The sequence below is a fragment of the Leucopleurus acutus genome, assembly GCF_964270905.1.
Source record: "Leucopleurus acutus genome assembly, chromosome: 4".
In the NCBI taxonomy this organism is placed as follows: domain Eukaryota; kingdom Metazoa; phylum Chordata; class Mammalia; order Artiodactyla; family Delphinidae; genus Leucopleurus; species Leucopleurus acutus.
In genome coordinates this window covers 14,347,284-14,372,742 of record NC_139146.1, presented here as the reverse complement: position 1 = coordinate 14,372,742, position 25,459 = coordinate 14,347,284, and the positions used below count along the sequence as shown (strand labels likewise).

The 25,459-nt window shown below is 37.0% G+C and overlaps 1 protein-coding gene across 2 annotated transcripts in view; it reads left to right on the top strand.

Moving 5' to 3' along the window:
- The window catches only part of INTU (inturned planar cell polarity protein), a gene marked incomplete at both ends in the record, with an annotated part of 78,486 nt that extends 58,588 nt beyond the window's left edge, over positions 1-19,898 (top strand). For both annotated transcript variants that reach the window (XM_082838105.1, XM_082838104.1), the window contains 8 exons: positions 181-234; positions 7,134-7,196; positions 8,027-8,248; positions 8,866-9,321; positions 10,343-10,440; positions 14,213-14,402; positions 17,128-17,285; positions 19,787-19,898. In XM_082838105.1, coding sequence (XP_082694231.1) covers positions 181-234; positions 7,134-7,196; positions 8,027-8,248; positions 8,866-9,321; positions 10,343-10,440; positions 14,213-14,402; positions 17,128-17,285; positions 19,787-19,898 — 1,353 coding nt within the window. The remainder of the gene's footprint in view (positions 1-180; positions 235-7,133; positions 7,197-8,026; positions 8,249-8,865; positions 9,322-10,342; positions 10,441-14,212; positions 14,403-17,127; positions 17,286-19,786) is intronic.
- Positions 19,899-25,459: the final 5,561 nt, after the last annotated feature.

Here is a 25,459-nt window from a genome sequence, read left to right as displayed (position 1 = left end):
GTAATCGCAAAGCTTAAAAGCAAGATGTTCCATTTGGGGACATTTCTTAAATAACACAAAGGAGAGAGATATATTTATTCAATTCTTCAAGTAATTATTAAGCAATTTTATATGGTCATTACTAAAAAGTAAGTAATATGAGTTAAATGTTTGTGTTACTCTTTTTCTTTTCTCACATAGGTGGAATTAGACACAGCATTGAGTGACTTGGAGGCTGCAGATTTTGCAGAACTGGTAAGAGAAGCAGTGGATTTTAGGAAAGGTTCATTGTTGATTTCTTGTTTTGTGAATCAATCATTATTCTAAGGATTTTCCAAGGGGGCATGTAATAATCTTGGAATACATAACATTAGGTTTCTATATTGAAATGGACAAAATCTATTTTGCTTGCCTTAAGATTTTCTGTTCAGTTAAAAATATTTGTTACGTAATGTATACGTAATGATTAATTACATTACTACCGTTTGGAACCGGGCTTTGAGAGAAAGGATACACATGTAACATTGGCTGGCAGTATGGTTTTTAATCTTTTTAAAAAACTATTGTTATATTTCCTAGCTCTGTCCACTAGAGCACCACTATCACCCAGGCCATGGTGTATAAATAATATTTCTCGCTAAAGGGAACCAAGACTCCTATGAGAAATGACTGATTCCAGATTTAGGGCTGACAGTGTACAAGATAAGCCTGGCAACATCTTGTTATATCAGACATCCAGGAAGCTTTCAAAAAGTACTAGGGTTAATTTAGGGTTCAAGTAATCAGGAGAGACCTTGAAGAGGCTCCCTCTTGAGCATCTATAAGGACAATAACTGCATTGGATTGAAGCACATCAGATATGTCTAAGTCCATGAGTTCATAATGGTACTAAAGAAAAAAAGAAAGTTCTTGGTCAACTTTGGAGGATGCTAAGGAACTAATTCATTATTGTGAAAACTGGTAATTAAGGAGAAAGAATCAAACATTTATCTGCCTTTCCTATCTGAACCATACCTCAAGGTTACCAAATAGAGATGGAGGGGGGGAGTTTCTCTTTATGGAAGTGGTCTACCTAACATATCAAGAAAGAATGACAGAATTGGAATACCATCATTTTTCAATTCCCCTCAGTAAGTTAAAGGATCTAAGCAATGATCATCAGTAGCTGTTATCACAAAAAGAAAGTCAGCCAGATAGTATGTGGTTCCTGATGGAAGCACACAAACCACCTATGAAATATACCTGATCACGCCTCCAGGTCTAACTACCAGTTTACAGGAAATACAGGGGAAGAGGGACATGTTAAATGACCCCATTTGGGGGAGGGGGATTGCAGTTAGCAAAATTCAGACTAGACACAACAGGACGGTTTCTTCAACAAATAACTTTGTTGAAGAAGGTGAGGGGGTGGGTGTGGGGTTAGGAGAAGCTGAGAGAGACCTATCAGTCATAAGAGACTCAAGAAACATATCAACCAATTTCAGTATATGGACCTTACTTGGATCCTGATTCAAGCAAGAAAAAATTTTTAAAACATCTATGAGACAGTCAAGGAAATGAAAACAGTGTTAACTGGATATTAGGTGGGAATAATTCTCTAGATGTGGTAATGATATTATGGTTATGTATTTTTTTCAAGTCCTTCTGTTTTAGAGATGCATTCTAAAGTATTCACAGATGAAACGATATAACATCTGGGATTGATTTGGAAATAATTCACCAGGGAGAGGGAAGAAGGAGAGAGAGATAGAGATGAAACAAGATTAGCTATGTACTGGTCACTGTTTAAGCTGGGTGATGGTGGGCACATAGGAACTAATTATACTATTCTTTTTTTGTATATGCTAAAATTTTCAGTAATAAAAGTCTTTAAAAAGTAAACAGGAAGTTAGGAAGTAGAAGCAGTGAGGCTGGATCATTCTTCAGCAGATTGCTGGTAAATGTAGGGAGAGAATATTAGCTTAAGGGATGGCTTAGTCTTAGCTAAGATCCTGAGCAAATGGAAGGGTATTTTGTTTGTAAAAATAGTGGAAATTTAAGCAAGGTGAACTCTTCATAGGTCATAAATTTTTTCACTAATGGAAAAAAAATTAGCTAAATACTAATCAATTGGAGCAGTTTAGATCTAAAATATGCAAATATCTGGGTTTTTAGGAACCTATATCCAATAGATTTAATTAAAACTCTAATTCCTGCCTTTATGGAACATCGTTTTAATGAACAGTGGAACTAACTATGGCTAGAAAACGATCTATTGGGATTCCTTGCATACAACGTCAAGACACAGTACATAAAAGAAAAAAGTTGATAAATTGAGAATGTAAAATGATACATTTACTTTGGAAAACAGTTTGGCAGTTTCTTAATAACCTAAACATACACCTACCATATAATTCTGCCTTTCTATTCCTATCTAATTACCCAAGAGAAATGAAAGCTATGTCAGTACAAAGACCTGTAAACAAATGTTCATAACAGCTTCATTTTTAATAGCCAGAGACTATTCAAATAACTCAGGTGTCCATCAACAGGTGAATAGACAAAACAAATTGTGGTATATTCATGCAATGGAATAATATTCAGCAAGAAAACTGGCAGGGGGTATTGATGGAACTGTTCTATATCTTGATTTTGGTGGCACACAGCTGTACACATTTGTCAGAATTTGCAGAATAATTCGCAGTGAGTTTTACCTTAATTTAAAGAAAAAGAAGGATTATTCTAAACTTTTTGTGAAATTAAAGATTTAATCTTATATTTTAATTCTGTATTCTTTTCTTTAGTTGCTTTAAATTATTATTAAGGTATAATCTATATTCAGTACATTCTTCTGTGCCCTTTTATAGTCAGTCCCTCTCCCTAGCCCCAGCCTCTGGCAACCACTGATCTGTTTTCTGTCCACATGGTTTTACCTTTTCTGGAATGTCATATAAGTTGAATCATATGGTAGATAATATTTTGGGTCTGACTTTTTTTTAAAGTAGGAAGTTAAAATATGTATTTTTATACAAATATTACATGAGTACATTTTTAGGGAAAAGTATAAACAACAAACATAAATCTAGCATTTTGCTTGACCACTCATACATCAAAACCAGCCCGATTCTTAGAGTTAACCATTGTTATCAGTTGATATATATTCTTGGTAACCTTGTATTTATGATCATACACTGAAGTAATTTTGTCTGATAATGTTCAGTATAGATGATGCTTTCACACTGCTAGTAGGCATATAAACTGATGCAACCTTTCAGGAAAGCAATCTGGCAAAATACGTTAAAAATATATATCCTCGGGCTTCCCTGGTGGCGCAGTGGTTGAGAGTCCGCCCGCTGATGCAGGGGATGCAGGTTCATGCCCCGGTCTGGGAAGATCCCACATGCCGCGGAGCGGCTGGGCCCGTGAGCCATGGCCGCTGAGCCTGCGCATCCGGAGCCTGTGCTCTGCAACGGGAGAGGCCACAACAGTGAGAGGCCCACGTACCAGTAAAAAAATAATAAAATAAATAAAATAAAAAATATATATATCCTCTGATCTTGGAATTCAACCTCCAGGACCTTATATAAGGAAGATATCAGGGATATACACAAAATTTCTTCATAGGAATTATCTGCACAACACTGTTTATACCCTGAAAAATTACTGGAAACAAATTAAAATACCACATTATGGAATCTGTTAAATAATACATCCATTAAAATCATGTTTAGAAAACTGTCTATTGACATGAAAAAATGTTCAAGATCATTTTCTAAGGAAAAAGCAGGGTCCAAAACTATACACATAAAACAGCTTGCCCACACCCATTGGGATGGCTACCATTAAAAACAAGCAAACAGGGCTTCCCTGGTGGCGCAGTGGTTGAGAGTCCGCCTGCCGATGCAGGGCATACGGGTTCGTGCCCCGGTCCGGGAAGATCCCACATGCCGCGAAGTGGCTGGGCCCGTGAGCCATGGCCGCTGAGCCTGCGCGTCCGGAGCCTGTGCTCCGCCACGGGAGAGGCCACAACAGTGAGAGGCCCGCGTAACGCAAGGAAAAAAAAAAAAACAAAAAAAAAAAACAAGCAAACAAACACCCCAGAAACACGAAGTATTGGCGAGGATGTAGAAAAATTGGAACCCCCATGCACTGTTGGTGGGAACGCAAAACAGTGCAAATGCTATAGAAAACAGCATGGTGGCCCCCCAAAAAATCAAAACCAGAACTACCACATGACCCAGCAATTTCATATACTCAAAAGAATTAAAAGCACAATCTTGAAGAGATATTTGCACACCCACATTCACAGCAGCATCATTCGCAACAGCCAAAAGGAGAAAGCAACCCATGTCCACCAACAGATGAATGAACAAACAAATAGACAAATCCATGGAAAATACATACAATGGAACATGACTCAGCCCCAAAAAGGAAGTAAATTCTGACATAGGCCTCAACGTGGATGAACCCAGAGGACAGATACCACACTAGGTGAACCAAGCCCATCATTAAAAGACAAAGTAGGGACTTCCTTGGTGATCCAGTGGTAAAGAATCTGCCTTGCAATTCAGGAGACACAGGTTCGATCCCTGGGCAGGGAACTAAGATCCCACATGCCACGGGGCAACTAAGCCCACATGCCACAACTACTGAGCTCACGCGCCTCAACTAGAGAGCCTGTGTGCCTCAAACTATAGAGCCCACGTGTCCTGGAGCCTGTGCACCACAGCTAGAGAAGAGCCACAGCTAGAGAGAAGCCTGCACACCACAATGAAGAGCCCGCGCGCTGCAATGAAAGATCCCGCATACCTCAAGAAAGATTCCGTGTGCCACAAGTAAGACCCGACGCAGCCAAAAATAAATAATAAATAAATCTTAAAAAAAAAAAAGACAAAGTAGTGCACAATTCCACCCACAGGAGATGCCTAAAGTAGTCAAACTCATAAAGACAGAAAGTAAAAGAGTGGATGCCAAGGGCTGCAGGAAGGCGACGGGGCGGGGCGGGTTGGGGGGGTGGGGGTGTGGGAGGGGGGTGGATGGAGAGTTGTTTAATGGATACGGTGTTTCAGTTTTGCAAGAGGAAGAGTTCTGGAGATTTGGCTGCCCAACAGTGTGAATGTACATAACACTACTGAGCTGTACACTTAAAAATGATTAAGATGGGCTTCCCTGGTGGTGCGGTGGTTGAGAGTACGCCTGCCGATGCAGGGGACACGGGTTCGTGCCCCGGTCCAGGAAGATCCCACGTGCTGCGGAGCGGCTGGGCCCGTGAGCCATGGCCGCTAAGCCTGCGCGTCCGGAGCCTGTGCTCTGCAACGGGAGAGGCCACAACAGTGAGAGGGCCGCGTACCGCAAAAAAAAAAAAAAAAAAATGATGGTAAATTTTATATTATGTGTATTTTACCATGATCAAAATTTTAATTAAAATAAAACAATTTTTAATTAATTAATTTCTATTTCATGCTTTTTTAATATTACTGAACACCCAGTTAATCGCATTCCAGAGAAGGGTGACATTTCTGGGGCACAGAAAGAATGGTATTCACAGCTGTTTCCCCAATCACATTTACTACCATGACCCAAGAACATCCAGTTGATTGCTTAAGGGAATGTATCTCACCTGAAATCCTCTTGGACTGCATGCATAAAATAAAAGCTTTTAAAAGCTTACCTATGGTGAAGCCAGTCAGAGCTTCCAGACCCTCAAAAAGCTTCCAGTGAACTAAATACCTTGTTCTTAAATATGAGGACAAAAAGGCAGTCAAAACAAATGAAAAACGGTGGGCCTGATTTCTTTCACTTAGCATAATGCATTTGAGATTCATTCATGTTGTCTATGTCAGTAGTTCAGTGCTTTTTATTGCTGATAGTATTCCATTGTATGATGATATCACAGTGTTTATCCATTCCCCAACTGAGGGATATTTAGATTTTTTTCCAGTTTTCAGTTTTCCTTAGGTTTCGTTGTGTTTTGGGGTTTTTTTTCAACTTACAAAAGTAATGCATGCATATTGGTTAAAAATAAATGCAAGCATGACTATTAAAAACAAATGTCCTCCCTCCTCATCCCTCTCCCCCAGTTCCATCCCCAGTTACAACTGTTCTTACAGTCTGGAATATATTCTTCCAGACCCTTCTCTATACACATACATACCCCCATACAAACCAACACATATGTATATACATACATGTATGTGATTGAGGGTGCTGTTTTTAACAAGACTTAGATCATAATGAATACTTTGTTCCACAGCTTGCATTCTTTGCTGAACAATGTATTCTAAAACCTTTTGTGCTTACTCATATAGATCAACCTTATTTTTTTAAACAGATGTATGATATTCTGTGATGTGAACATAACCTTATTTCCTTAACCATCTTCCATTGTTGAACTTTCTCTCCAGTTTTTGCATATTAAAAATTCTACTCTTAACTTTTTATACAAACATCTTGAATCTCTTATTCAAGTATTTCTGTAGATTTCTAAAAGAGGAATTACTCAAAGAGTATGTGTATTTAATTTTTTTTCTTTACATACTGCTCAGTTGCTCCCAAATAGGTTGTACCAATTTGTACTTTCAAAAATAGTATATGGTAGTATTGGATATTTTAGGTGATGTCCAGTAGAAGCATTTTGTCTTGATAGATTTCTTTCAATCCCTCTTGGGGTAACAAATCTTATGTTCTACTCTTAGATGTCTCTAATCAACATTATCTTACAAGAGTCAAAAATAAGATTGTTCTCAGTCAAAAATAAATATATAGGCACCTTATGTCTCACCCCAATAGCCTAGTATATTGATTTCTAAAGAAGGCACTATGAAAACTTCAGTTACTACAAGGACCTGCTGTTCAGGGAACTATATTCAATATCTTGTAATAACCTATAAAGGAAAAGAATCTGAAAAAGAAGGGGTGTGTGTGTGTGTGTGTTTGTGTTTGTGTAACTGAATCACCTTGCTGTACAACTGAAACACTGTATATCAACTATACTTCCATAATAAATAAATAAATACCAAAAGAAGAAGAGATAAGTTACTTAAGAATGTAATTTCCATTTGAACTGTTGTAGCTTAACTAGGATTTTTAAAAATCATAAAAAATATATAAATACATATATTTACATATATATAAAATTTTATATATATATAAATCCACTGTGGTTTTTCCCCCAGTCTGAGGATTACTATGACATGAGACGGCTGTATACAATTTTGGGCTCTTCTCTATTTTACAAGGTAAGTTGAAGCTTGAAATTTTTATATATGTCATACTGCTGTATGAACAGACCGAAAGTAAATTTTCTCAAATTGTTACAAACATGAAAAATACAGTTATCTCTTTTTCTGTGAATGTAGGTACCATAAAATTAGATCTTAAAACAAGACTTGTACCTACATATTTACAAATACAATAAATATTTCTGGTTTCATTATATTTTAAAGCATTTACAAACGTGTAAGAGAGAAACAGTACTCGAAGAACCAAGTGTATATGAGAGAAGAGCAATACTGCTTTGTTGATTTCCTTTTGCAATCATGTGTTTTTTTTCCTTATCTTCAGAAAGTAACTATGCATCTTTCTGATAAATTTTCTAACATTAAGTAGTTGACTTGCATGTAAAGCAAGTTAAACATCAAATGAATTTAAGTATTTTAATTTTTAAAAAAGATTTTTAAGCACAATATAAAACATATCTAAAGAAGAATCAAACAATACAGGACTGTAAGCAGTGAAAAGTAAGTCTCTCCCCACCTTGACTCCTGCTTCTCCACTTTTCATCTTCAGAATTCAGTGCTTTGGTAATTTTGCCAAATTCTCAGGCTAGTGCTACTTAGAGGTGATCTTGCTTTATGCTAAAGTGTACCTATTATAGACTTAAGTTATCCCAAATACTTGATGTCTAGTTGAAAAAAACATCTATTTTTACTATGTCTTCATTTATTCCATTTGAAACTGGAATATTTTAAGCCAACTGAAGAAATACCTATAAAACTCTTAGAACTGTATTATAGGATTATTGCTTTATGTCACTAGTTGACTTTTATTCTCTGTGGTTAAATTCAAGGGTTATTTGATATGCAGTCATTTGCCTAAGGATGATCTTATTGATATTGCTGTATACTGTCGCCACTATTGCCTACTGCCTTTAGCAGCAAAACAAAGAATTGGTCAGTTGGTAATATGGAGAGAAGTATTTCCTCGACATCACCTCCAACCTTCTGCAGACTCAAACACTGAAGTCTTTCAGGAACCTGAAGGGAGGTATTTTTTGCTAATTGTTGGCTTGGTAAGTTTACCTTAGTTTTTCTTCGGGTTTTTTTTTTGCCATTTACAGACTAAATAAATACACAAACAAAAATGATAGTTTAAAATTATAAGCATGTCAAATAGTAGTATTCAAACAAAATGTTATGTGCCCTTATTTCTTCTCTTTTGTATCCATTTAATACTCATAGAGAAATATTAATGAAACTCAAGATAAGATTTTAGCAGGTTCTTAAGATCTTTTGTTCCCATTTCTATAAAAACAGAGGTTTTATCTTCTAGTTTGTTTTGGGAAATAGAGAGAGACATGAAAAGAATATAGAACCAGAAACAGAATAAATATGTGATTGTAAATGAAAGGACTACCAATTATTGAGCCTCTTTGAAAGCTACCTTAGGGGATTCCATGTGCCAAAAGTGGCAGTTGATAGTATATCAGGATAAGGCAATGTGAGATTTGTTTTCACGGGTGATCAAGAAGCATTGAGGATAACTAAGAAGGGAAGGGAGGATTTTTCAATAATCATCATACGATTATGCCACATGCCCATATCTGTTTAGTATTCATAAATATATACATGTATGTTACATACAAATATTTTCATGTAGCTAAACCTATATTAATTTGTTTTCTTATAGAGACATTATATGTTGTGTGTACTATTAGAAGCTGGAGGCTGTGCATCCAAAGCTGTTGGGAATCCTGGACCGGACTGTATATATGTGGATCAGGTCAAAACAACTCTTCACCAGCTGGAAGGGGTAGATTCCCGCATAAATGAACGGCTAGCCTCTTCTGCAACCCCCTGTTTGTCTTGTGCTGACTGGTTTCTTGCTGGATCACATGAAAAATTAGATAATTTAACAACCTCACCTATCCTCAGTAGGCTACAAGGTACTTCCAAAGTAGCAACCTCTCCAACCTGCAGAAGAGCTCTTTTTGGTGACTATTCCCTAAAGACACGTAAGCCCAGTCCATCCAGAAGTGGAGGATCTGACAGTGGTTGTGAAGGTGGAGAAGGTGTTGGCCTGAGTCCCCACACTACAGCATCTCAGGGTTCTGATGGTTCAGAAGAAAGTGGGGCCTTGCTTAAGGTGTGTGTTCATTCAAGTGTGTACGTTCTGGGAGCTAAGCTGTCTCTCCAGTCCTTACTTCTAATGGCAAGAGAATTTTTAATGGCAGATACTTCTTCATTCGTACTAGTGGTTTTAGTCACTGTTGGCAAACCAACGATTTAGGACCAAAGAAAGAAGAAAATGTCAAGTAATAAAACATTAGCCCCTTGACAGCTAGGACATCTACTTGACAGTAATTACAAGTAGGGAAACTCTTTAATCCCGCTTTCCATGTTCAACTCCTTCTTTTCTATTCACAGTGGTAACAGAAAACATCCTACTTGTGGGGCATTTGGTGGCTGATCTAATTAAATAGCTAGAAAGTGTTCAGTAGAAACAAAAGAATCAGAAACTTAAAAAAATTAGATAGATAGATAGGTAGACAGATAGATAGATTCGCTCTCCTAATTCCAAACAATAGAGCACTCTTGGAGCCCTAAGTGGGTATATTTAGGAAGTACTCACATTGGTGGTACTCATTATCCAAGTCTGTGAAATTGGTAGGAAATACAGGAGGAGGATAAGATAGGATTTGGATAGACTTAAAGAGCCCTGAACAACTCCTAAAAGAAACTGAATTAATCTCTAAGATTCAGCCATTTAACAAATATTGATGGAGCATCTACTATGTGCCAAGGGCTGTGCTACACAAAGGAGATAAAAAGATGAGTAAGACGCAGCTCTTGCCTTTGAGGAGTGCAGAGTCTAGAGAGGGGGACAAGTGTGCATACATATAAATTGTAACAAAATTTGGTGATAGCTCCATTATGGCTCCAGTAGAAGGTTTACGGGGAGAACTGTCATGTCTTCCCATGACATGGCTCTCGGGTCACTGTTAGCATAGGATAACCCAAGAAGTACAAGTTGGCATCAAAAATATTTAAAAGAAACATTGCAAAATAGTAAGTAGTTCTCTTAGAAGGATTTTTAGTTTTACGTCATTTCTCCTGTTTGATTCCATTCTTAGATATAAACAGATCTACTTAATAATACTTTTTAGGTCACTAAAAAGAAGTCTACTCTTCCAAATCCATTTCATTCGGGGAACCTGAAAAAGGACCTTTCAGAAAAAGAATTGGATATATATAACACAATGAAGTAAGAAACTTCCTTGTTTTATTCTTTTTCACTTAACTCTATGTCTTCGAGGAAATGTTGCAATGAAAAAGTGCTATTCCATAATATATAGAGATTTTGTTCAACAAACGTAATTATGATATCTCTTACATATGAAAGGTAATAGCTATGCTATTTCTTTAATATCTTTCATTATACATATAGGAAACATACTCATAAGAAATAAAAAGCATACAAAGTAATACTTCAAAATATGAAAGTTCCCACTTATGTCTCTTCCACAGGTAACCTCCCTTTTGTGTGTCTAGTTTTTACATTAGAGTTTACTATTTTTAGACTCTGGTGGATGCTGTGTTTTTGCAGATAGTCCTTAGCCCCGGATACTCATTCCCAGTGCTTGAGAGTCATGGCTGCTAATGGCTCATGCATGGCTGAGTCCCTCCCCTGGCCTTGTCCTATTTGGAAGTTTACTGACTCCACCAAGATTACAACCTCTCTCTAGGAGTAGCCTACATCTAATGACTAATAGATAAGTAAGTACAAAGGCTTGGCCCCTACTTAAATTCAGGACAACTCTAAAAGGCCATCCAAGCTTCAGCGTTCCCGGTGGTATCTGTTGAGATGTCTGTCTCAACTGCAGCATGGTTCAACTTCTCCCATTGCTCAGTCCTTCAGTCTTACCCCCACAGGTGTTGTTTCCAAGCATCCTGCCTGATAAACTTCCTCCCTGCATATCTCCTGATCAGAGTCTGGGGCCAGAGAACTGAGCCTGTGACACCCTCTTTAGAAAATAGGTAAAACCTCAAATTTACAGTAAGTAGGGAATTCTGGTGTAAAAGGAACTAAGTGAGAGGAGCATGTTTAACAGCTTAACTATTAAAATATGAAATGTTACATATTTACTGCTTGTTGGGCAAGAACAAGAGCACTGTTATGTGGTGACAAGCTGGTCTTCTTGAGCTTCATCTGCTATTTAATTACGATGTCATGCATGGTATCAACTTGTGTAGAAAAGTCAATTGCACACTTTTTTTTTTTTTTGGCCGTACCACGCAGCTTGTGGGATCTTAGTTCCTTAACCAGGGATCGAACCCGTACCCTCAGCAGTGAAGTACAGAGTCCTAACCACTGGACCACCAGGGCATTCCCTCAATTGCACACTTTTATTTGAACAAGTAGACATATACAAATAGAATTCCCATTAAAAAAAAGAAGTTCAGAGCTACCGCCTTCTTGATCATTGAAACATTTTATAATAAGTTCAAATACATATCTCACAGAGTTGTCAGGAAAGCCTTTTTCCTGAAGTCAGGGCAAAATCAAGGTAATTTGTCTACATAAAATAATACACTGGAAATATTGATATAATGTGTTAAAATTTGGAATTTAATGCCTTCCAATATGATGTTTAATTTTTTAATAGTTAAAAATGTTTTTTAATCAAGGAAATCTAAATCAAACCTTTGTTGGAAGCCTGAAATACCTTCCACAAACCCTAGTCTTCCATTTAACAAAAACTACTGCTCTGAATTTTTATTACCTCCATATCTTATTTTTTAAATATATATGTGTGTTATTTGGGCTTTATCTCTAGTAAAAAGAAACTCTTTTTCCAACTTTATAACTTAAGTTTATATTATAACTTAACATAAATGTGTAATTATGTTAAATTAAGCATAAAGTAATATGTGATGTAAATCATAGGCTCTCCTAGTTAAAAGGATGCTACAGATGCATATTTATTCTCTCTATTAACATGGAAAGATCTTCAAACTATGTAGTTAATTTTAAAAGTGTGATATAAACCAGTGTGTAATATATTATCCTAATTTGTACTTGTTTTTGTAAAATAAAAATATATAACATACTAAAAACAATCATATACAGAAAACATTTCATTCAGTAACCAAATCCTATCCATTCTGCATGGATTCAACCCCTAATGATCCTACCCTAGATCAAGCTCCTATTCTCTCACCTGGTTGTATTGCAATGGGCTCCCAACTCCCAGCCTACCCTGAATCCATTCTCTGCTGTAGGAGTGACCTTTCTGAAGAACTAATCTGATTTAATCTACATTTTTTTGAACAAATATTTGTCTTCCCAGTGAGTAATTGCTTGTTTGATGATTTTTAAACTTTTGGTTTATACACTGAGTGAGTTAATATACACTGAGTTGATTTATGGTTTTCAAGCACTAGACCTACTCATTTTGTCATGGGGTTGTTTTCAGAGAAAATTAAAGAAGTTAACACAAATGTTAATTCTAAACTTCCCTAAATAGGAATCTTATTAATTAATGATTCCTATTAAGAATTAATGATTCTTATTAAGAATCATTTCTGTTCTATACCTTTTCTTGAATTTGGTGACCTCAGGATTAAAATGTATGTTTTAAATTATTTTCCTTTTTGAATAATTATAATTTTTTTCATTTTGATTATTTTTTACTTGATTGAAAAAATATCCGCCACCAGTATTAATGAGCCAAACACCCTATGGAAAAGTATGAGAAAAATTTGTAGATGACCTCCTTCCCTGCCTATCCCTGGTCTCTAAAGAGAACCAAGAGCATTAGTTAGTGATCAAAAGTTATTCTGATCTTGCTGCCTAATTAACAGTTTAACAGGAATTTGGTTATCATGGATGATTGAGGCAGTATTTAGGCTAAGAGCTGAAATATGCCTTTGCTTTGCCTCTGTGCTATGGCTGGAAGAAAAATCAACTAAATGAATTTTTTTAATAGACATTAGAATGAGAATAGAGCAGCCTTAGTGAGATGCAGCTGGGGAATTGCTGTCCATATATTTAAAGATTGCCAATCAGGAAAAAGCAAGGTATAGTGGAGCAGAGTCAGTTAAGCTCTGACACTTAGCTATGTGACCTCAAACAAGTTAATCCAAGTCCTCTGAACATTGATTTCCTCACGGTTGAAATGAGGATAGTAATGTTTAATATCTTACAGGGTCATTATGAGAATTAAGTCTAGGGTATTTTAAAGCATCTACCCTGGAACATAGAAGACATTCAGTATATGATAACTATTGCCATTATTTCACTGTTGCCGTTATTGTTGCTCTTTAGCTCTTCTTACTGCTGGTAGAAATAAGCAGTATTTATAGGTTCTGCTGGCCTGTCTGAGATCTCAGTAGGGGAAGAAAGGATGGAGAAGAAGAATGGAGAAGTGAAAATAGTAAGAGAACATAGAAGAGAAGGAAGACTGTAATGATAAGAAGTAGTAGAATACTTCTAGCAATTGCCATGGTATTCTAGAATATTAACTCAGCTTTGCAGTTGGTAATAATAATTTTATTTTTCTTCAGGATCATCAGTTTGACTATCGTGGGAAGAGACTTTAATGCTACTAACTGAAAAGCTTAGTTTATTGGAAGGTGTTTTTACTTGTGGTCCACGCTAGACATACCTTGTTTATGGCTTGTAGATATCTGGCCCAGACATGGGCTGAGTTATTCATTACCAACCATGGAAAAAGAGGAGTTTAGCCAGTTTGGGTTGTTTAGCAAAGGGATGATTAAGTTACTTGCAAATGAATTGGTGTTTATTTATCCTTGCATAACATGTAGTGTTTGCCTCCATTAAGGGAATTGATAATAACCCTAGCCTATATTTCAGATAAGGAGGAAGAAGGAATTCAATGTTTGGCCTAGTTTCCCTTCCCTAATTACACTCCTAATATTCTATTGTAGTTAAAAGCTTATTAGATGTCTACAGCATTCAAAATGAAGCAACACTTTTAAGTTTACTTCTAATATCTTTTTTTTTTCTTTTCAAGATTGACATCTGGTCCTGAGAACACACTTTTCCACTATGTCGCTTTAGAAACAGTGCAAGGGATCTTTATTACTCCTACCCACGAAGAGGTGGCACAGCTAAGTGGCTCTATCCATCCTCAGCTGATAAAAAATTTCCATCAGTGTTGTCTCTCCATTCGTGCAGTTTTCCAACAGACACTGGTTGAAGAGGTAGGGCACTGCTATAAATATAATTTTCTGCCAGTTTATTTCCAGACCTCTAAATATTCTCTCTAAAACTCTTTAATCAGCAATGACTATTTTCATTTATTTTTTTTAACAGTCATTCCATCTACCTTGAATGCCAAAGGATTATATTCACTGTACTTAACTTTAAAACTTTGTTTCATAATTCTGAGTTTGATGTCCCAGATTACTATTTCAGGAAACGGTGGACCTGTGTGTTTTCTGTAGCAAAGTAGAACATAGTTTGTAATGTAAACTTGCCTCCCATATTTGACCCAACCATTTCTCGGACAGTTATCTCTACCACTTGGTAACTGATAATTCTTTAAGTATTCAACCAGCAGGATAAGGTATTTTGGAACAAAATGGAATAAAGTGTAGCAGTAGGTGCAATACTGTTATGTTTCAGCCACTTGGTTGGTTGCTTGCTTGCTTGCTTGCTTTTCAATCCAGGATGAAGTTTCATTTAATATTGTACCTCTGGATAAGTAGTAATGTTGTATACAATTAAAATATCAATTAGATAGTTTTAATAGCAGGGAAAGATAAGTATTGATTTCTTGAAAAGGATAAACATGCAGAAGTTTATTTGTGACTGGTCAAACATCATACTGCCAAAAAAAAAAAAAAAAAAACCTCCCTGAAGAATGATTGTAATGCACATAGCAATACGTGTACTAAGGATGCTAAATTTGTGAAGAATTTAGGCTTAAAGGTAGAAGAACATTGGGCTGGGAGTAAGGAATCCTGGACTGAGCCTTATTAACTCTTCCTATTTTCTCAGCTATAAAGTGAGTGAGCTGAATTATATCATCTCTTAGGACTCATTCAGCAGTAAAATTCTTTGTCTTACAGGATTTCTTCTTTGAGCTATCAGAAATTGGTATTCAACAAAATGTTATGTTTGACTATATATCTCTATGTGCTTTGCATTCTTAGGCTCCTCCTTTCCTGTTTAACATATTGATAGATTCTATAAGGTTTATTTCATTAACTTATTTAGTAATATTTGGTAATATAAATTAGGCTTCCCCATATTATTTAAATATTGAGGTACCTACTACACACCAGATACTACTCAAGATGCTGGGGATACAGCAGTGAACAAAACAAAGTCTCTTTCCTCATGAAGCCTGTATTCTAACAGGGGAGGCTAATGAATTAGCAAGCAGTGTAATATATCAGGTAGGGTAAGTTTCAAGAGGAGTAATAAAACAGAGTAAGGTTGAGAGGTGGGGGTAACTATTTTGAAAGATGCCTCTGATCATGTCAAGTAATATTTGAACAGAGACCTGAATAAAGTGAGGGACCAAGCCATGTGGCAGATGTGGAGGCACAGCTTCCAGGCAGAAGGAACAGCAAGTACAAAGCCACAGAGGTAGGGTGGCTGAGAGAGCCCTGTAATGGGCTGAGTAGGGAGAAGACTGGTAGGAGTTGAGATGGCAAAGGTAGCAGGGCCAGGTCATGCATGGCCCAATAGATTAGGGAGTCTGGGCTTTGTTTGGAAGAAGATGGGAGGTTCTTGGGCAGTTCTGAGCAGAGCAGGGACATGATCCTTAGTTTTGAAAGGATCACTCATGCTACTGTGAACGAGCTTGTAGGGTAGAGAAGGTGGAGGCAGGGACCAGTTAGGAGCTGTGGAAACTCTCAAAGCAAGAAGTCAGTGGCCTCTGGATCTTGAATATATTTTGGAGGATGAGCCAAAAGGATTTGCTGATGTCTTAAATAAGTATTTTGAGAGAAAGAGCAGAATCAAGGATCACTCCACTGTTTTGGCCTGAGCTTTACAAAAAGTCTTTATATTCCAAATGAGTCACTGGTTTGCTAATGATTTGATCAGTGGGAAATTTAGAGTATGCTTTAGAGGAAGAGACAATACTGCTTTAAGTATATGTGTTTTAAGTATATTACAAAATCATCTATTCATTTAGTAACTCATTAGTAATCTGTTCATTAAGCACCTACTGTGTACCAAGCACAGCTGCTTTCAAAGAATACAAAGATGAATAGCATATTTTGTCTGCCCTGGAAAAGAGATTTTAATGTACTGGGAAAAACAAACCTATAAACTGCTGATATAATATAGTGTAACTACTAATAAGGTAGGGCTATGAACAAAATGTTCCCTTGGAGAGTCAAGAGAGACTTTATCCGTGAAGTCTCTTTTAGGAGATGGTGTTTCAAGTAATATGAGGGGACTTCCCTGGTGGCACAGTGGTTAAGAATCGGCCTGCCAGTGTAGGGAACACAAGTTCGAGCCCTGGTCCCAGAAGATCCCATATGCCGCGGAGCAGCTAAGCCCGTGCGCCACAACTACTGAGCCTGTGCTCTGGAGCCTGCGAGCCATAACTACTGAGCCTGTGCACCACAACTACTGAAGCCCGTGCGCCTGGAGCCCGTGCTCTGCAACAAGAGAAGCCACAGCAATGAGAAACGCGCGCACCACAACAAAGAGTAGCCCCCGCTCGCTGCGTGCAGCAACGAAGACCCAACGCAGCCAAAAATAAATAAATAAACAAATAAATAAATGTATAAAAAATAATAATAAAGTAAGTATGAGGAAGAATAGAAATTTTCCTGCAGGTAAAGAGAAGAATGTCATTGCAGGCACTTAAAGTATTACGATCAACCAATTCAAATCTATATATAAAACGTTTTAAAGTAACATTATTAATACCAGTTAATATTAATAATACCTATTAATTTACAGAAGAAGAAAGCACTAAATGGTGGAGATCATTCAGGTTCTACAAATTCAGTGTCTTCTCTTAACCCTGTGAAAGAACATGGTGTATTGTTTGAATGCTCACCTGAAAACTGGACTGATCAGAGAAAAACACCACCAGTTATGGCTTACTGGGTAGTAGGGTAAGTGGAAAAAAATATTAAAAAGTGATGGGAAAGTGGTAATGGAGATAAACATGTTCAGATATAGGCATGGAATTATTAATCTAACTATAATATTTTAATGTATTCTAGAATTTTACTTTATTTCCTAAGTATCTCCTTTAAATTGCTCCCAACTCTTTTTCTGTTACCAAAAAAAAGAAGAAAACGTATTCAGTTATCTTACAAAATTGTATTAGTCATACACTAAAAGGTAATGAGTCCACACTTTCACTGCTATTTCCTTCTCTCTGTCCCTACCTCTTTTTTTTTTTTTTTTTTTTTTTGCGGTACGCGGGCCTCTCACTGTTGTGGTCTCTCCCGTTGCGGAGCACAGGCTCTGGACTCACAGGCTCAGCGGCCGTGGCTCATGGGCCCAGCCGCTCCACGGCATGTGGGATCTTCCCGGACCGGGGCATGAACCTGTGTCCCCTGCATCGGCAGGCGGACTCCCAACCACTGCGCCACCAGAGAAGCCCCTGTCCCTACTTCCTTTCTTCCCTCTCTCCTCCTTTCTTTCCCTCTTCTCTTCCCCTCTCCTTCTCCTACCCCCAACTAACTACAAGACCCTGCCCTCCCTGGCCCCTGCCCACCTGTCTGTTTCCACCTCCTGTCACTCTCTTCCTCCGTCCACTGTGCACAGTTACATTGGATGGGGGATGGTCTACTTCTTCACCTTTGCATATCTGGCTCCTGGGTATTCAGACCAGTGCTAGCATGCCATCCCCTGTTAAAGAGACAAGCCATGATCTCTTGCCCACATTAAAGTGGCTACTTGGTTATTCTCTATCACCGCTTTATTCTTAATTTTCTTGTTTGTTTATGATCTTTCTCCCCCTCACTAGAATGTCAGCTTTATGAGGTCAGGAATTGATCTGTCTTGTCCACCACTGGCACCTGCAACAGCACCTGGCACACAGTCACTTGATAAATATGTAAGGATTTAGTAAATGGAGCTGTGCTTGGCAAAATGTGGTGGTGGGTAGGTGGACTGGCAAACGCAAAGCTAAACACAGTCATTGCATCTGATGGTCTTACATCTAGCAGAAGAAATATGAAACATGCTTAAATACCTATGTATATATGGATGCATATTCTATGGAGATAGAGAGAAAGATACTGGCTATATATAATAAATTAGGTAATACAACCAAACACTCTGGGAATTCCGAGGAAGGGGGGCAAATCTAAGCTGAGATTATAAAGAAAGGCTTAGAGGTTCCATTGATCTGCTTTAGAAAATGAATTGGATTTGGATAGAGCATCCTAGGAAAAGGATGGGATGAATAAAGATCCAAACAAGGGAAATCATAAGGCATGGCAGTGAGTAGACTGGTTTGCTAGAATGGTGGGGGAATAGCATATGCAAAGATGAAGTGAAAGATCAAGCTGGAAAGCTAAGTTAGGACCACTGCAGAGAGCTTTCAATTCCTGACTAAGGAATTGAATTTTGAGGGAAATATTGAGCCACTGACAGTTCTTTGAGTTGCGGTAGAGAATTGGTGGAGGAATGAGCACAGAGTAACGTGGGACTAATGTTACTGGACACCTATCATATAGTACTAAGCTGTATGACAAACGCTTTACAAAGGTTATCCAAAGCAGTAATTCCCATGTGCTGGTCCACGGGATTTATAATCACCTGAGTCACTTATTAAAATCAGAGATGCCTGCACCCCACCCCAGACCTACTGAACCATAATCTACGGGAGTGGGACTCTGTATGTTTAGTAAGCTCACTTGAGATTCTGATGTGTAACCAACCAAGCTTGGGAGCATCAGCATGATCAAAACTCAGTGTAGTGTGATCAGAGCTGTGCTATTGGAAGATCAAGCTGGGAACAGCATATGAAAACAGTGTGGACACAGGAGAGAACAGAGATAAGAAGACCAGTTAGGCACACAGGCAGGGTACAGTGGAGGCTTAACTACATTCACAATTGGAATTGAAAAAAATCAATAGGTGTTGAATTATGACGTTGCTGATCTATGTAGAATAGAGAAATTTAAGGCAGTCACGCAAAACTACACCTGATTTAAATGGCTTGATTTGTATACATTAGTATTGATTCAATAGACTAAAATTTTAACTCTTTAAGACAATCAAAGTTTCAATGTTAATCCCAATTCAATGTCTAATAACTATTGTACTTAGAATGATGGTACACCATTGGCTGTATTGTAATAATAATGACTACATTTAATACTTTAAAACTGAGGGACATGATTATACATATTGATAAAATAGGCTTTTTACACTCTGGAAAAATAAACATAATTGACCTAAGGCATATATTATTTATTTTATAATAAATCTAGCTTCATTTCCCCCTACTGTAGATTTAGATTAGTGGTTTTGAATTTACTACTTATTCTTTCAGAAACAAAAAAATTAAGTAAAATAAATTGAAAAGTTGGAGTCTTTTTCCTTTGTTTTTTTGTTTTTGGAATTTCTGAAATGAGTGTGTTCTTTTCCTCTACAGGAGGCTCTTTCTTCATCCCAGACTTCAAGAACTTTACGTCTGTTTTCATGACTCAGTCACAGAAATTGCCATTGAAATGGCTTTTAAATTGTTCTTTGGATTAACCTTGTAGCTGTGTTTTCTTTTTGTACAGCAGCACTGCACAGACCATAAAGTAGTGTTAGAACTGCTGAAATCCATTCACAAAGAGATAAGGTTTAACTTCTTTCCTCTGTTCAATACTGAACATAAGATTGTTAAAGACTGAGATGATATGCTGCTGGATTTGATGCACTAAATCTTTTTGTGAGACTTTTGAAGAAGATACTTGATCAAAATATGAAGAAGGGATTGTTAACTTATTTCCATTTTGGTATATACCATTAATTTATTTACTAGTTTGAAATACTGTGATGTGTTTTATGTAAAATTAATATAGGAATGTTTATCTGGGAAAAATACCCAATTCGTTGTATATTTTTCTTAAGACTAATATTGATATCTGGCGAAACAATCATGAAATTGGGAGGAGGTGACCAGGTTCTGTAACTGATTAGTGCTGTGACCACGAGCAAGTTGTTGTACCTCTGTGAGCTCAGAGTTTTCATGTACAAATGAAATGATTGCTTTGAGGTGTCTAAAGACCCTCTTAAGTATAAAATGTGCAATTTTTTCCCTCTTGCCTATTGTTTGGTACCTAAATTTGTAATGTCCAAGTACTGATTCCTTCTTAGATCAGATACTTTTCTTTAGTTTAGGTGTTTTAGTAGATACCTCACAGTGGGGAAAGAGAGGATTGAAAATTAAACTTTTTTTATTTATTTGATTTTCTTTACTCTTCCAGGTCAATTCTATTTTGACTAGGATATATTTTTTTAAACTATTTGTCCATAAACTTTCATTGTTTTTCTCTTTGTTGAAATATATTCAGGTGTACACACACATTTTATGCAAGTTCATGAATTTTGGGAAAGTTGTATGTAAACCTTTTTTAAAAACCTAATCATGTTGAAAACACTGAAGAAGCTGACTAAAGAAATTCTATGGCGACTTTTTTTGTTCAATACAAATTTTTGCCTTACAAGTATGGATCATTATGTATTGGGTTTTCCCAAAGGGGGACATTTTAATGAACAATAGTTTACTTGACTTTGAGTAGAGAAAGAAAAGTACTAAGATGAGAATTTTCATTGGCTGTCAGAATTTGGTGGATTGAAAGAAAGGAAGAACATGACAATTCTTAATTGACATTTACCCAATGGATTCTATTGAAGTCTCAGATGCCCCCAAGACTTTAAAATACTGGGTTCTTTATCCTTCAGGACTTAACTTTGGAAGGCAAATTATGTCGGCACATCTAAAGCCAGTCCCTTGCCTTTCCCCTACCTCAAACGTGAGACCTCCAGCTTACTCTGAATTAACTGCAAAATGTAGTGAATGCACCATTTGAAACATTTGGTCTTAGAAGAAACACTATTATTCCTCTGTCATGAGTTTAAGAGATTTTCACCCAGTCATTTAAGATGCAAACCACTATACTTGTCCCATTAGTGACTTGTGGGCCTTAATTTTGGCATTCAAAACAGGGAAAGAAACTTTGGTTCTTGAAATGTAGAAAATGGCTTGCAATATCCTCCCCCTTAAGATTATAATATTGGTCAAATGGTAGATAGACTCTTTACTACTGTCTTAGGACTGCTTGTGTACATATATAGGTACTGAGGTATTATTTAAAAGTATTTAGTAAATGTCTTAAATTTCTTGATATGTCCTCCAAGACAGCATGAGCTATTTTTAATACTGGGAATTATTTATAAATGCAGCTATTGATCACCTCAGATTTTCAAACAGACTGAACTAAGACTTGGGATTTTACCATCAGGAACTTTTTGTTTCATTTAATGAAATTTTGGTTTGTTGAACTGCTTTCCTGGTGTCAAAGAATCATGAGACCACCATTTAATAACTGAAATAAAAAGACAAAGCAGACTACTGATGGTAATAAGGGCAAAGTCATTTGCAACATTGTAGATATGCTCTGTAATGACCATGTTGCAGAGACATTACATTTTTAAGAAATAAAACTAAATATTATCTTGGCTTTTATCTCTAAATGGATATCAAAATAAGCATTATAAGTTAACTTAGCTGCCCATTTTTCCATATATGTTCAGACTCACATCTGAACACACATAATCAGATCAGTCTGATTATTAGACAAGAAGTGCCTATCTGCCATTTTATTAAATAAAGAGGGACAAAGAATATTTTAGCAGATATAGAAGCATTCTTAAGTTGGAGTTTATTAGCATCCTGCAAAAGTTCTTTTTTACCAAAGACTGTAATGCAAAAGCCTATATAACCAGCATTTAAAAAAAAAAAAAAAAAAGTCAAGTGCTGTCTTACCACCATCACATATTTTTTAGCCCCACAAAATTACATTTTAGCTTCTAACCCCTTTCTCTTTCTTTATCACTCTTTGTTTCTTTTGGTCAGGTTAGAGAAGAGAATGTTTCTTATTTGTGCCAAGGGACCCTTGATGGTGATGCATGCTGGCAAGATAGTAAATTTGCAGTGCCTGCTTTTTTATATTTCTAATACAAATGGGAAAGGCTATGAAATCAATTTACTAGGTTTGTCCACTTTGAACATTCTTGAAAATAATATTGTGAATAATCATGTGTTGTCTGTGTGATTTCCCTCTAAATAGTGCCTGGCATATGCTATGTGCTATAAAAGTGTTAGCTGCTACTACTACTACTACTACCACCACCATTTATTATTATTATTATTAAATATCCATTGGTTGAAAACCATGGAGTCAGCTAAATCATACCTTCTACTGTACAAAATTTTGGAAAGCTAAGAAAAAGTATTCTGCACTAAACACTTCTAAAACGATGACTTATACTTTGGATATTTTAAAATATATTATTGAATGTTACTAAAACTTTAATCTGTATACTAAACTGTGTGGAAATAATTTAATTTTGTAGAGTTATACTTCTATATTCTATATAATTGAAGATATTTTTATACTATATTGATAGTTTTTAATAAAGATGGTTTAGAGGTTTGTTTGCAGTTGTGTTGCCTTTTTGTCCGTTCATCCTACCCTACAAACATTTATTACATTTCTGCTCTGTACCAAGCACTGTTCTGGATGCCAGAGATACAGCAGTGAACAAAACAGCTAAAAATCCCTACCCCCATAGAGCTTATGTTCCCGTGGGGGAGGTAGACCACAAGTAACACAAGTAAGTAACTATGTTGACAAAAGCTAAGAGAAAAAAAAAAGTGAAGCAAGAAAATAAGATATGAGGTGTGGGAGACAGGGTGGCCAGGGAAAGTGGTGCTTAGGTGATCCCACATCTCAAGTAAGTGAGGAAACTAACCAAGCTGATTGCCAAGGAAAGAAGAGTGAACAGTGCAAAGGCCCTGAGACTCTATACTTTTAATATCAACATATAAATCACCAGAACTTTTTTCATTCCCTAAATCAGTAAATAAAATACAATGCAGCAAATTAAAATAAACATTTTCAGTTATATCTATTGAAAAGAGCTGATTCAGAGCTCTTAATAGGGTTAAAAAAAAAAAGCTACACTTCTAAGTACTTTCACTTTTGCTGTCTGTATGTATTTGAATACATGTCAAAAGTAAGCTAGAGGATATCATAAAGGAATATGCTATGAACATGTCAACTACGGGGTCAAATGTCAGGGGAGAGGGGCAAGGGAGGCAAGAAAGGAAGGGACAGAAAATTGCCCTGGCAGAAGACTTGCTTTTGCGGCCTCCGAGATACTACGTTCCCTGTGACCAGAGATGGTTCTGTTGACCTCTCTTAGCACCTTAAAAAGACGGTCTGGCTTGGAGTGTGGTTCAGGCAATTCACCCTTTAAATTTCTCCCTAAGTCCTCCGAATTACCTTAAAAGAGAATGAAACATTTCATTTTTCAGATTTTTGCAGATAAAATGCCCATCATTTCTTGAATTTGCAATGGGTTTCACAAAGGATTTTGAAGTCAACACAATGAGAAAACTTTAAATTTTTCAAGCTAGGAATAATTAATGCAATTGCTTCAGAAAGATTAATCTGGCAGCAGCATGTATAATGTAGAGACTCAGGCTGAAAAACCAGCTGAGTCAAATAAGCCACTATGGAAAGGAAGGTAGCACCAAACATGGTACCAGTAGGACTTGCCAACTAGCTTTATGTGAGGTAATCAAAATATTAACAGAATTCCTGCTCTGGAATCCTTCTGGCCTAAATATAAATATTTGTTTTTTTATTAGTGACAGGTACTATTAAAAGAGTTCGGACACACTTAAGATAATAAAGAAATGTAACCTCAAGTTCAAAAAAGCCAGTAACTCATCTCACATTTTATAGATGTGTTTCAAGACTGCAAGTCCTACAGAGTAAGAGATGATAAGATGGAATCTTCCTTTATTAGAAACCATCAAACAAGCTGTAAAGATGAATCAGGAATATATTCTTTTATTAATAATACTAAGACATTATTTGCCTGTTTCACTCATTAGCGTACAGTGGAGTTCTCCACCAGCTACATGTTGTGTGATATTGCAGCAAATGGAATGCAAAAGCAGCTATGTAAATCCAGCTGTCTTTTATTAAGCCAGACATTTAAAAAGACTTTCAAAAATATAAAACAAGGCTGTTCCCACTACGTTTTTTTGTTTGAAAATAGTTATTTTTTATTTTAAAATGTTTCTTATGTAGGGGTTTACTATTGTTACTTTAAATGAGTTGATTTTTAAACTTTTCTGTTTCAATTTCTGAAATGGTTAATGTCAACACGTATCACCAAAACAGAAGCTTCTTTGTGGTCTTCAATGTTAAGAGTGAAAAGCTATCCTAAATTCAAAGTTTGTGGACCACTGTTCTCGAACAGGTCATTGATTCTCAGCCCTGCATTAGAATTACCTGGGGAGGACGTCCCTGGTGGTGCAATGGTTAAGAATCCGCCTGCCAATGCAGGCGACACAGGTTCGAGCCTTGGTCTGGGAAGATCCCACGTGCCGTGGAGCAACTAAGCCTGTGTACCACAACTACTGAGCCTGTGCTCGAGAGCCCATGAGCCACAACTACTGAGCCCGAGTGCCACAACTACTGAAGCCCAGGTGCCTAGAGCCCATGCTCCGCAACAATAGGAAGCCCATGGGCAGCAACGAAGACCCAATGCAGCCAAAATTTAATTATTCCTAAAAAGGGAAGAAAAGAAAATACAAGGCTTTAAAAAAAATCTGAAAAAAAAAAGAATTACCTGGGGAATTCAAATTCAAACACAGACACCAGGGTTCACTTCTAGATATCCTGATTTAACAGGACCTAAGCCAATCATCAGTTAGACTAAACACTCCCCCACTCCCCACCTTTGAGTGTGCAGTCTGGCTTGAGCACCACTGCTCTATACAGAATTACCAATTTAAATAAAATACAGGAGAAAGAGGAACATCTTGTGTTATGGGGTGCAGTCAGTAAAACCAGACAGTGACTAGACAAATGACCCCTGCTAAATTAGACGAGCAGAAATTAAAGCAATTTCTAACAGAAGGTGTAAGGCAGTGGTCCTCAACCTTTTTGGCACCAAGGCCCAGTTTCATGCAAGACAATTTTTCCGAGGACAGGGAAGCTGGGGATGGTTCAGGCAGTAAGGCCAGCGATGGTTC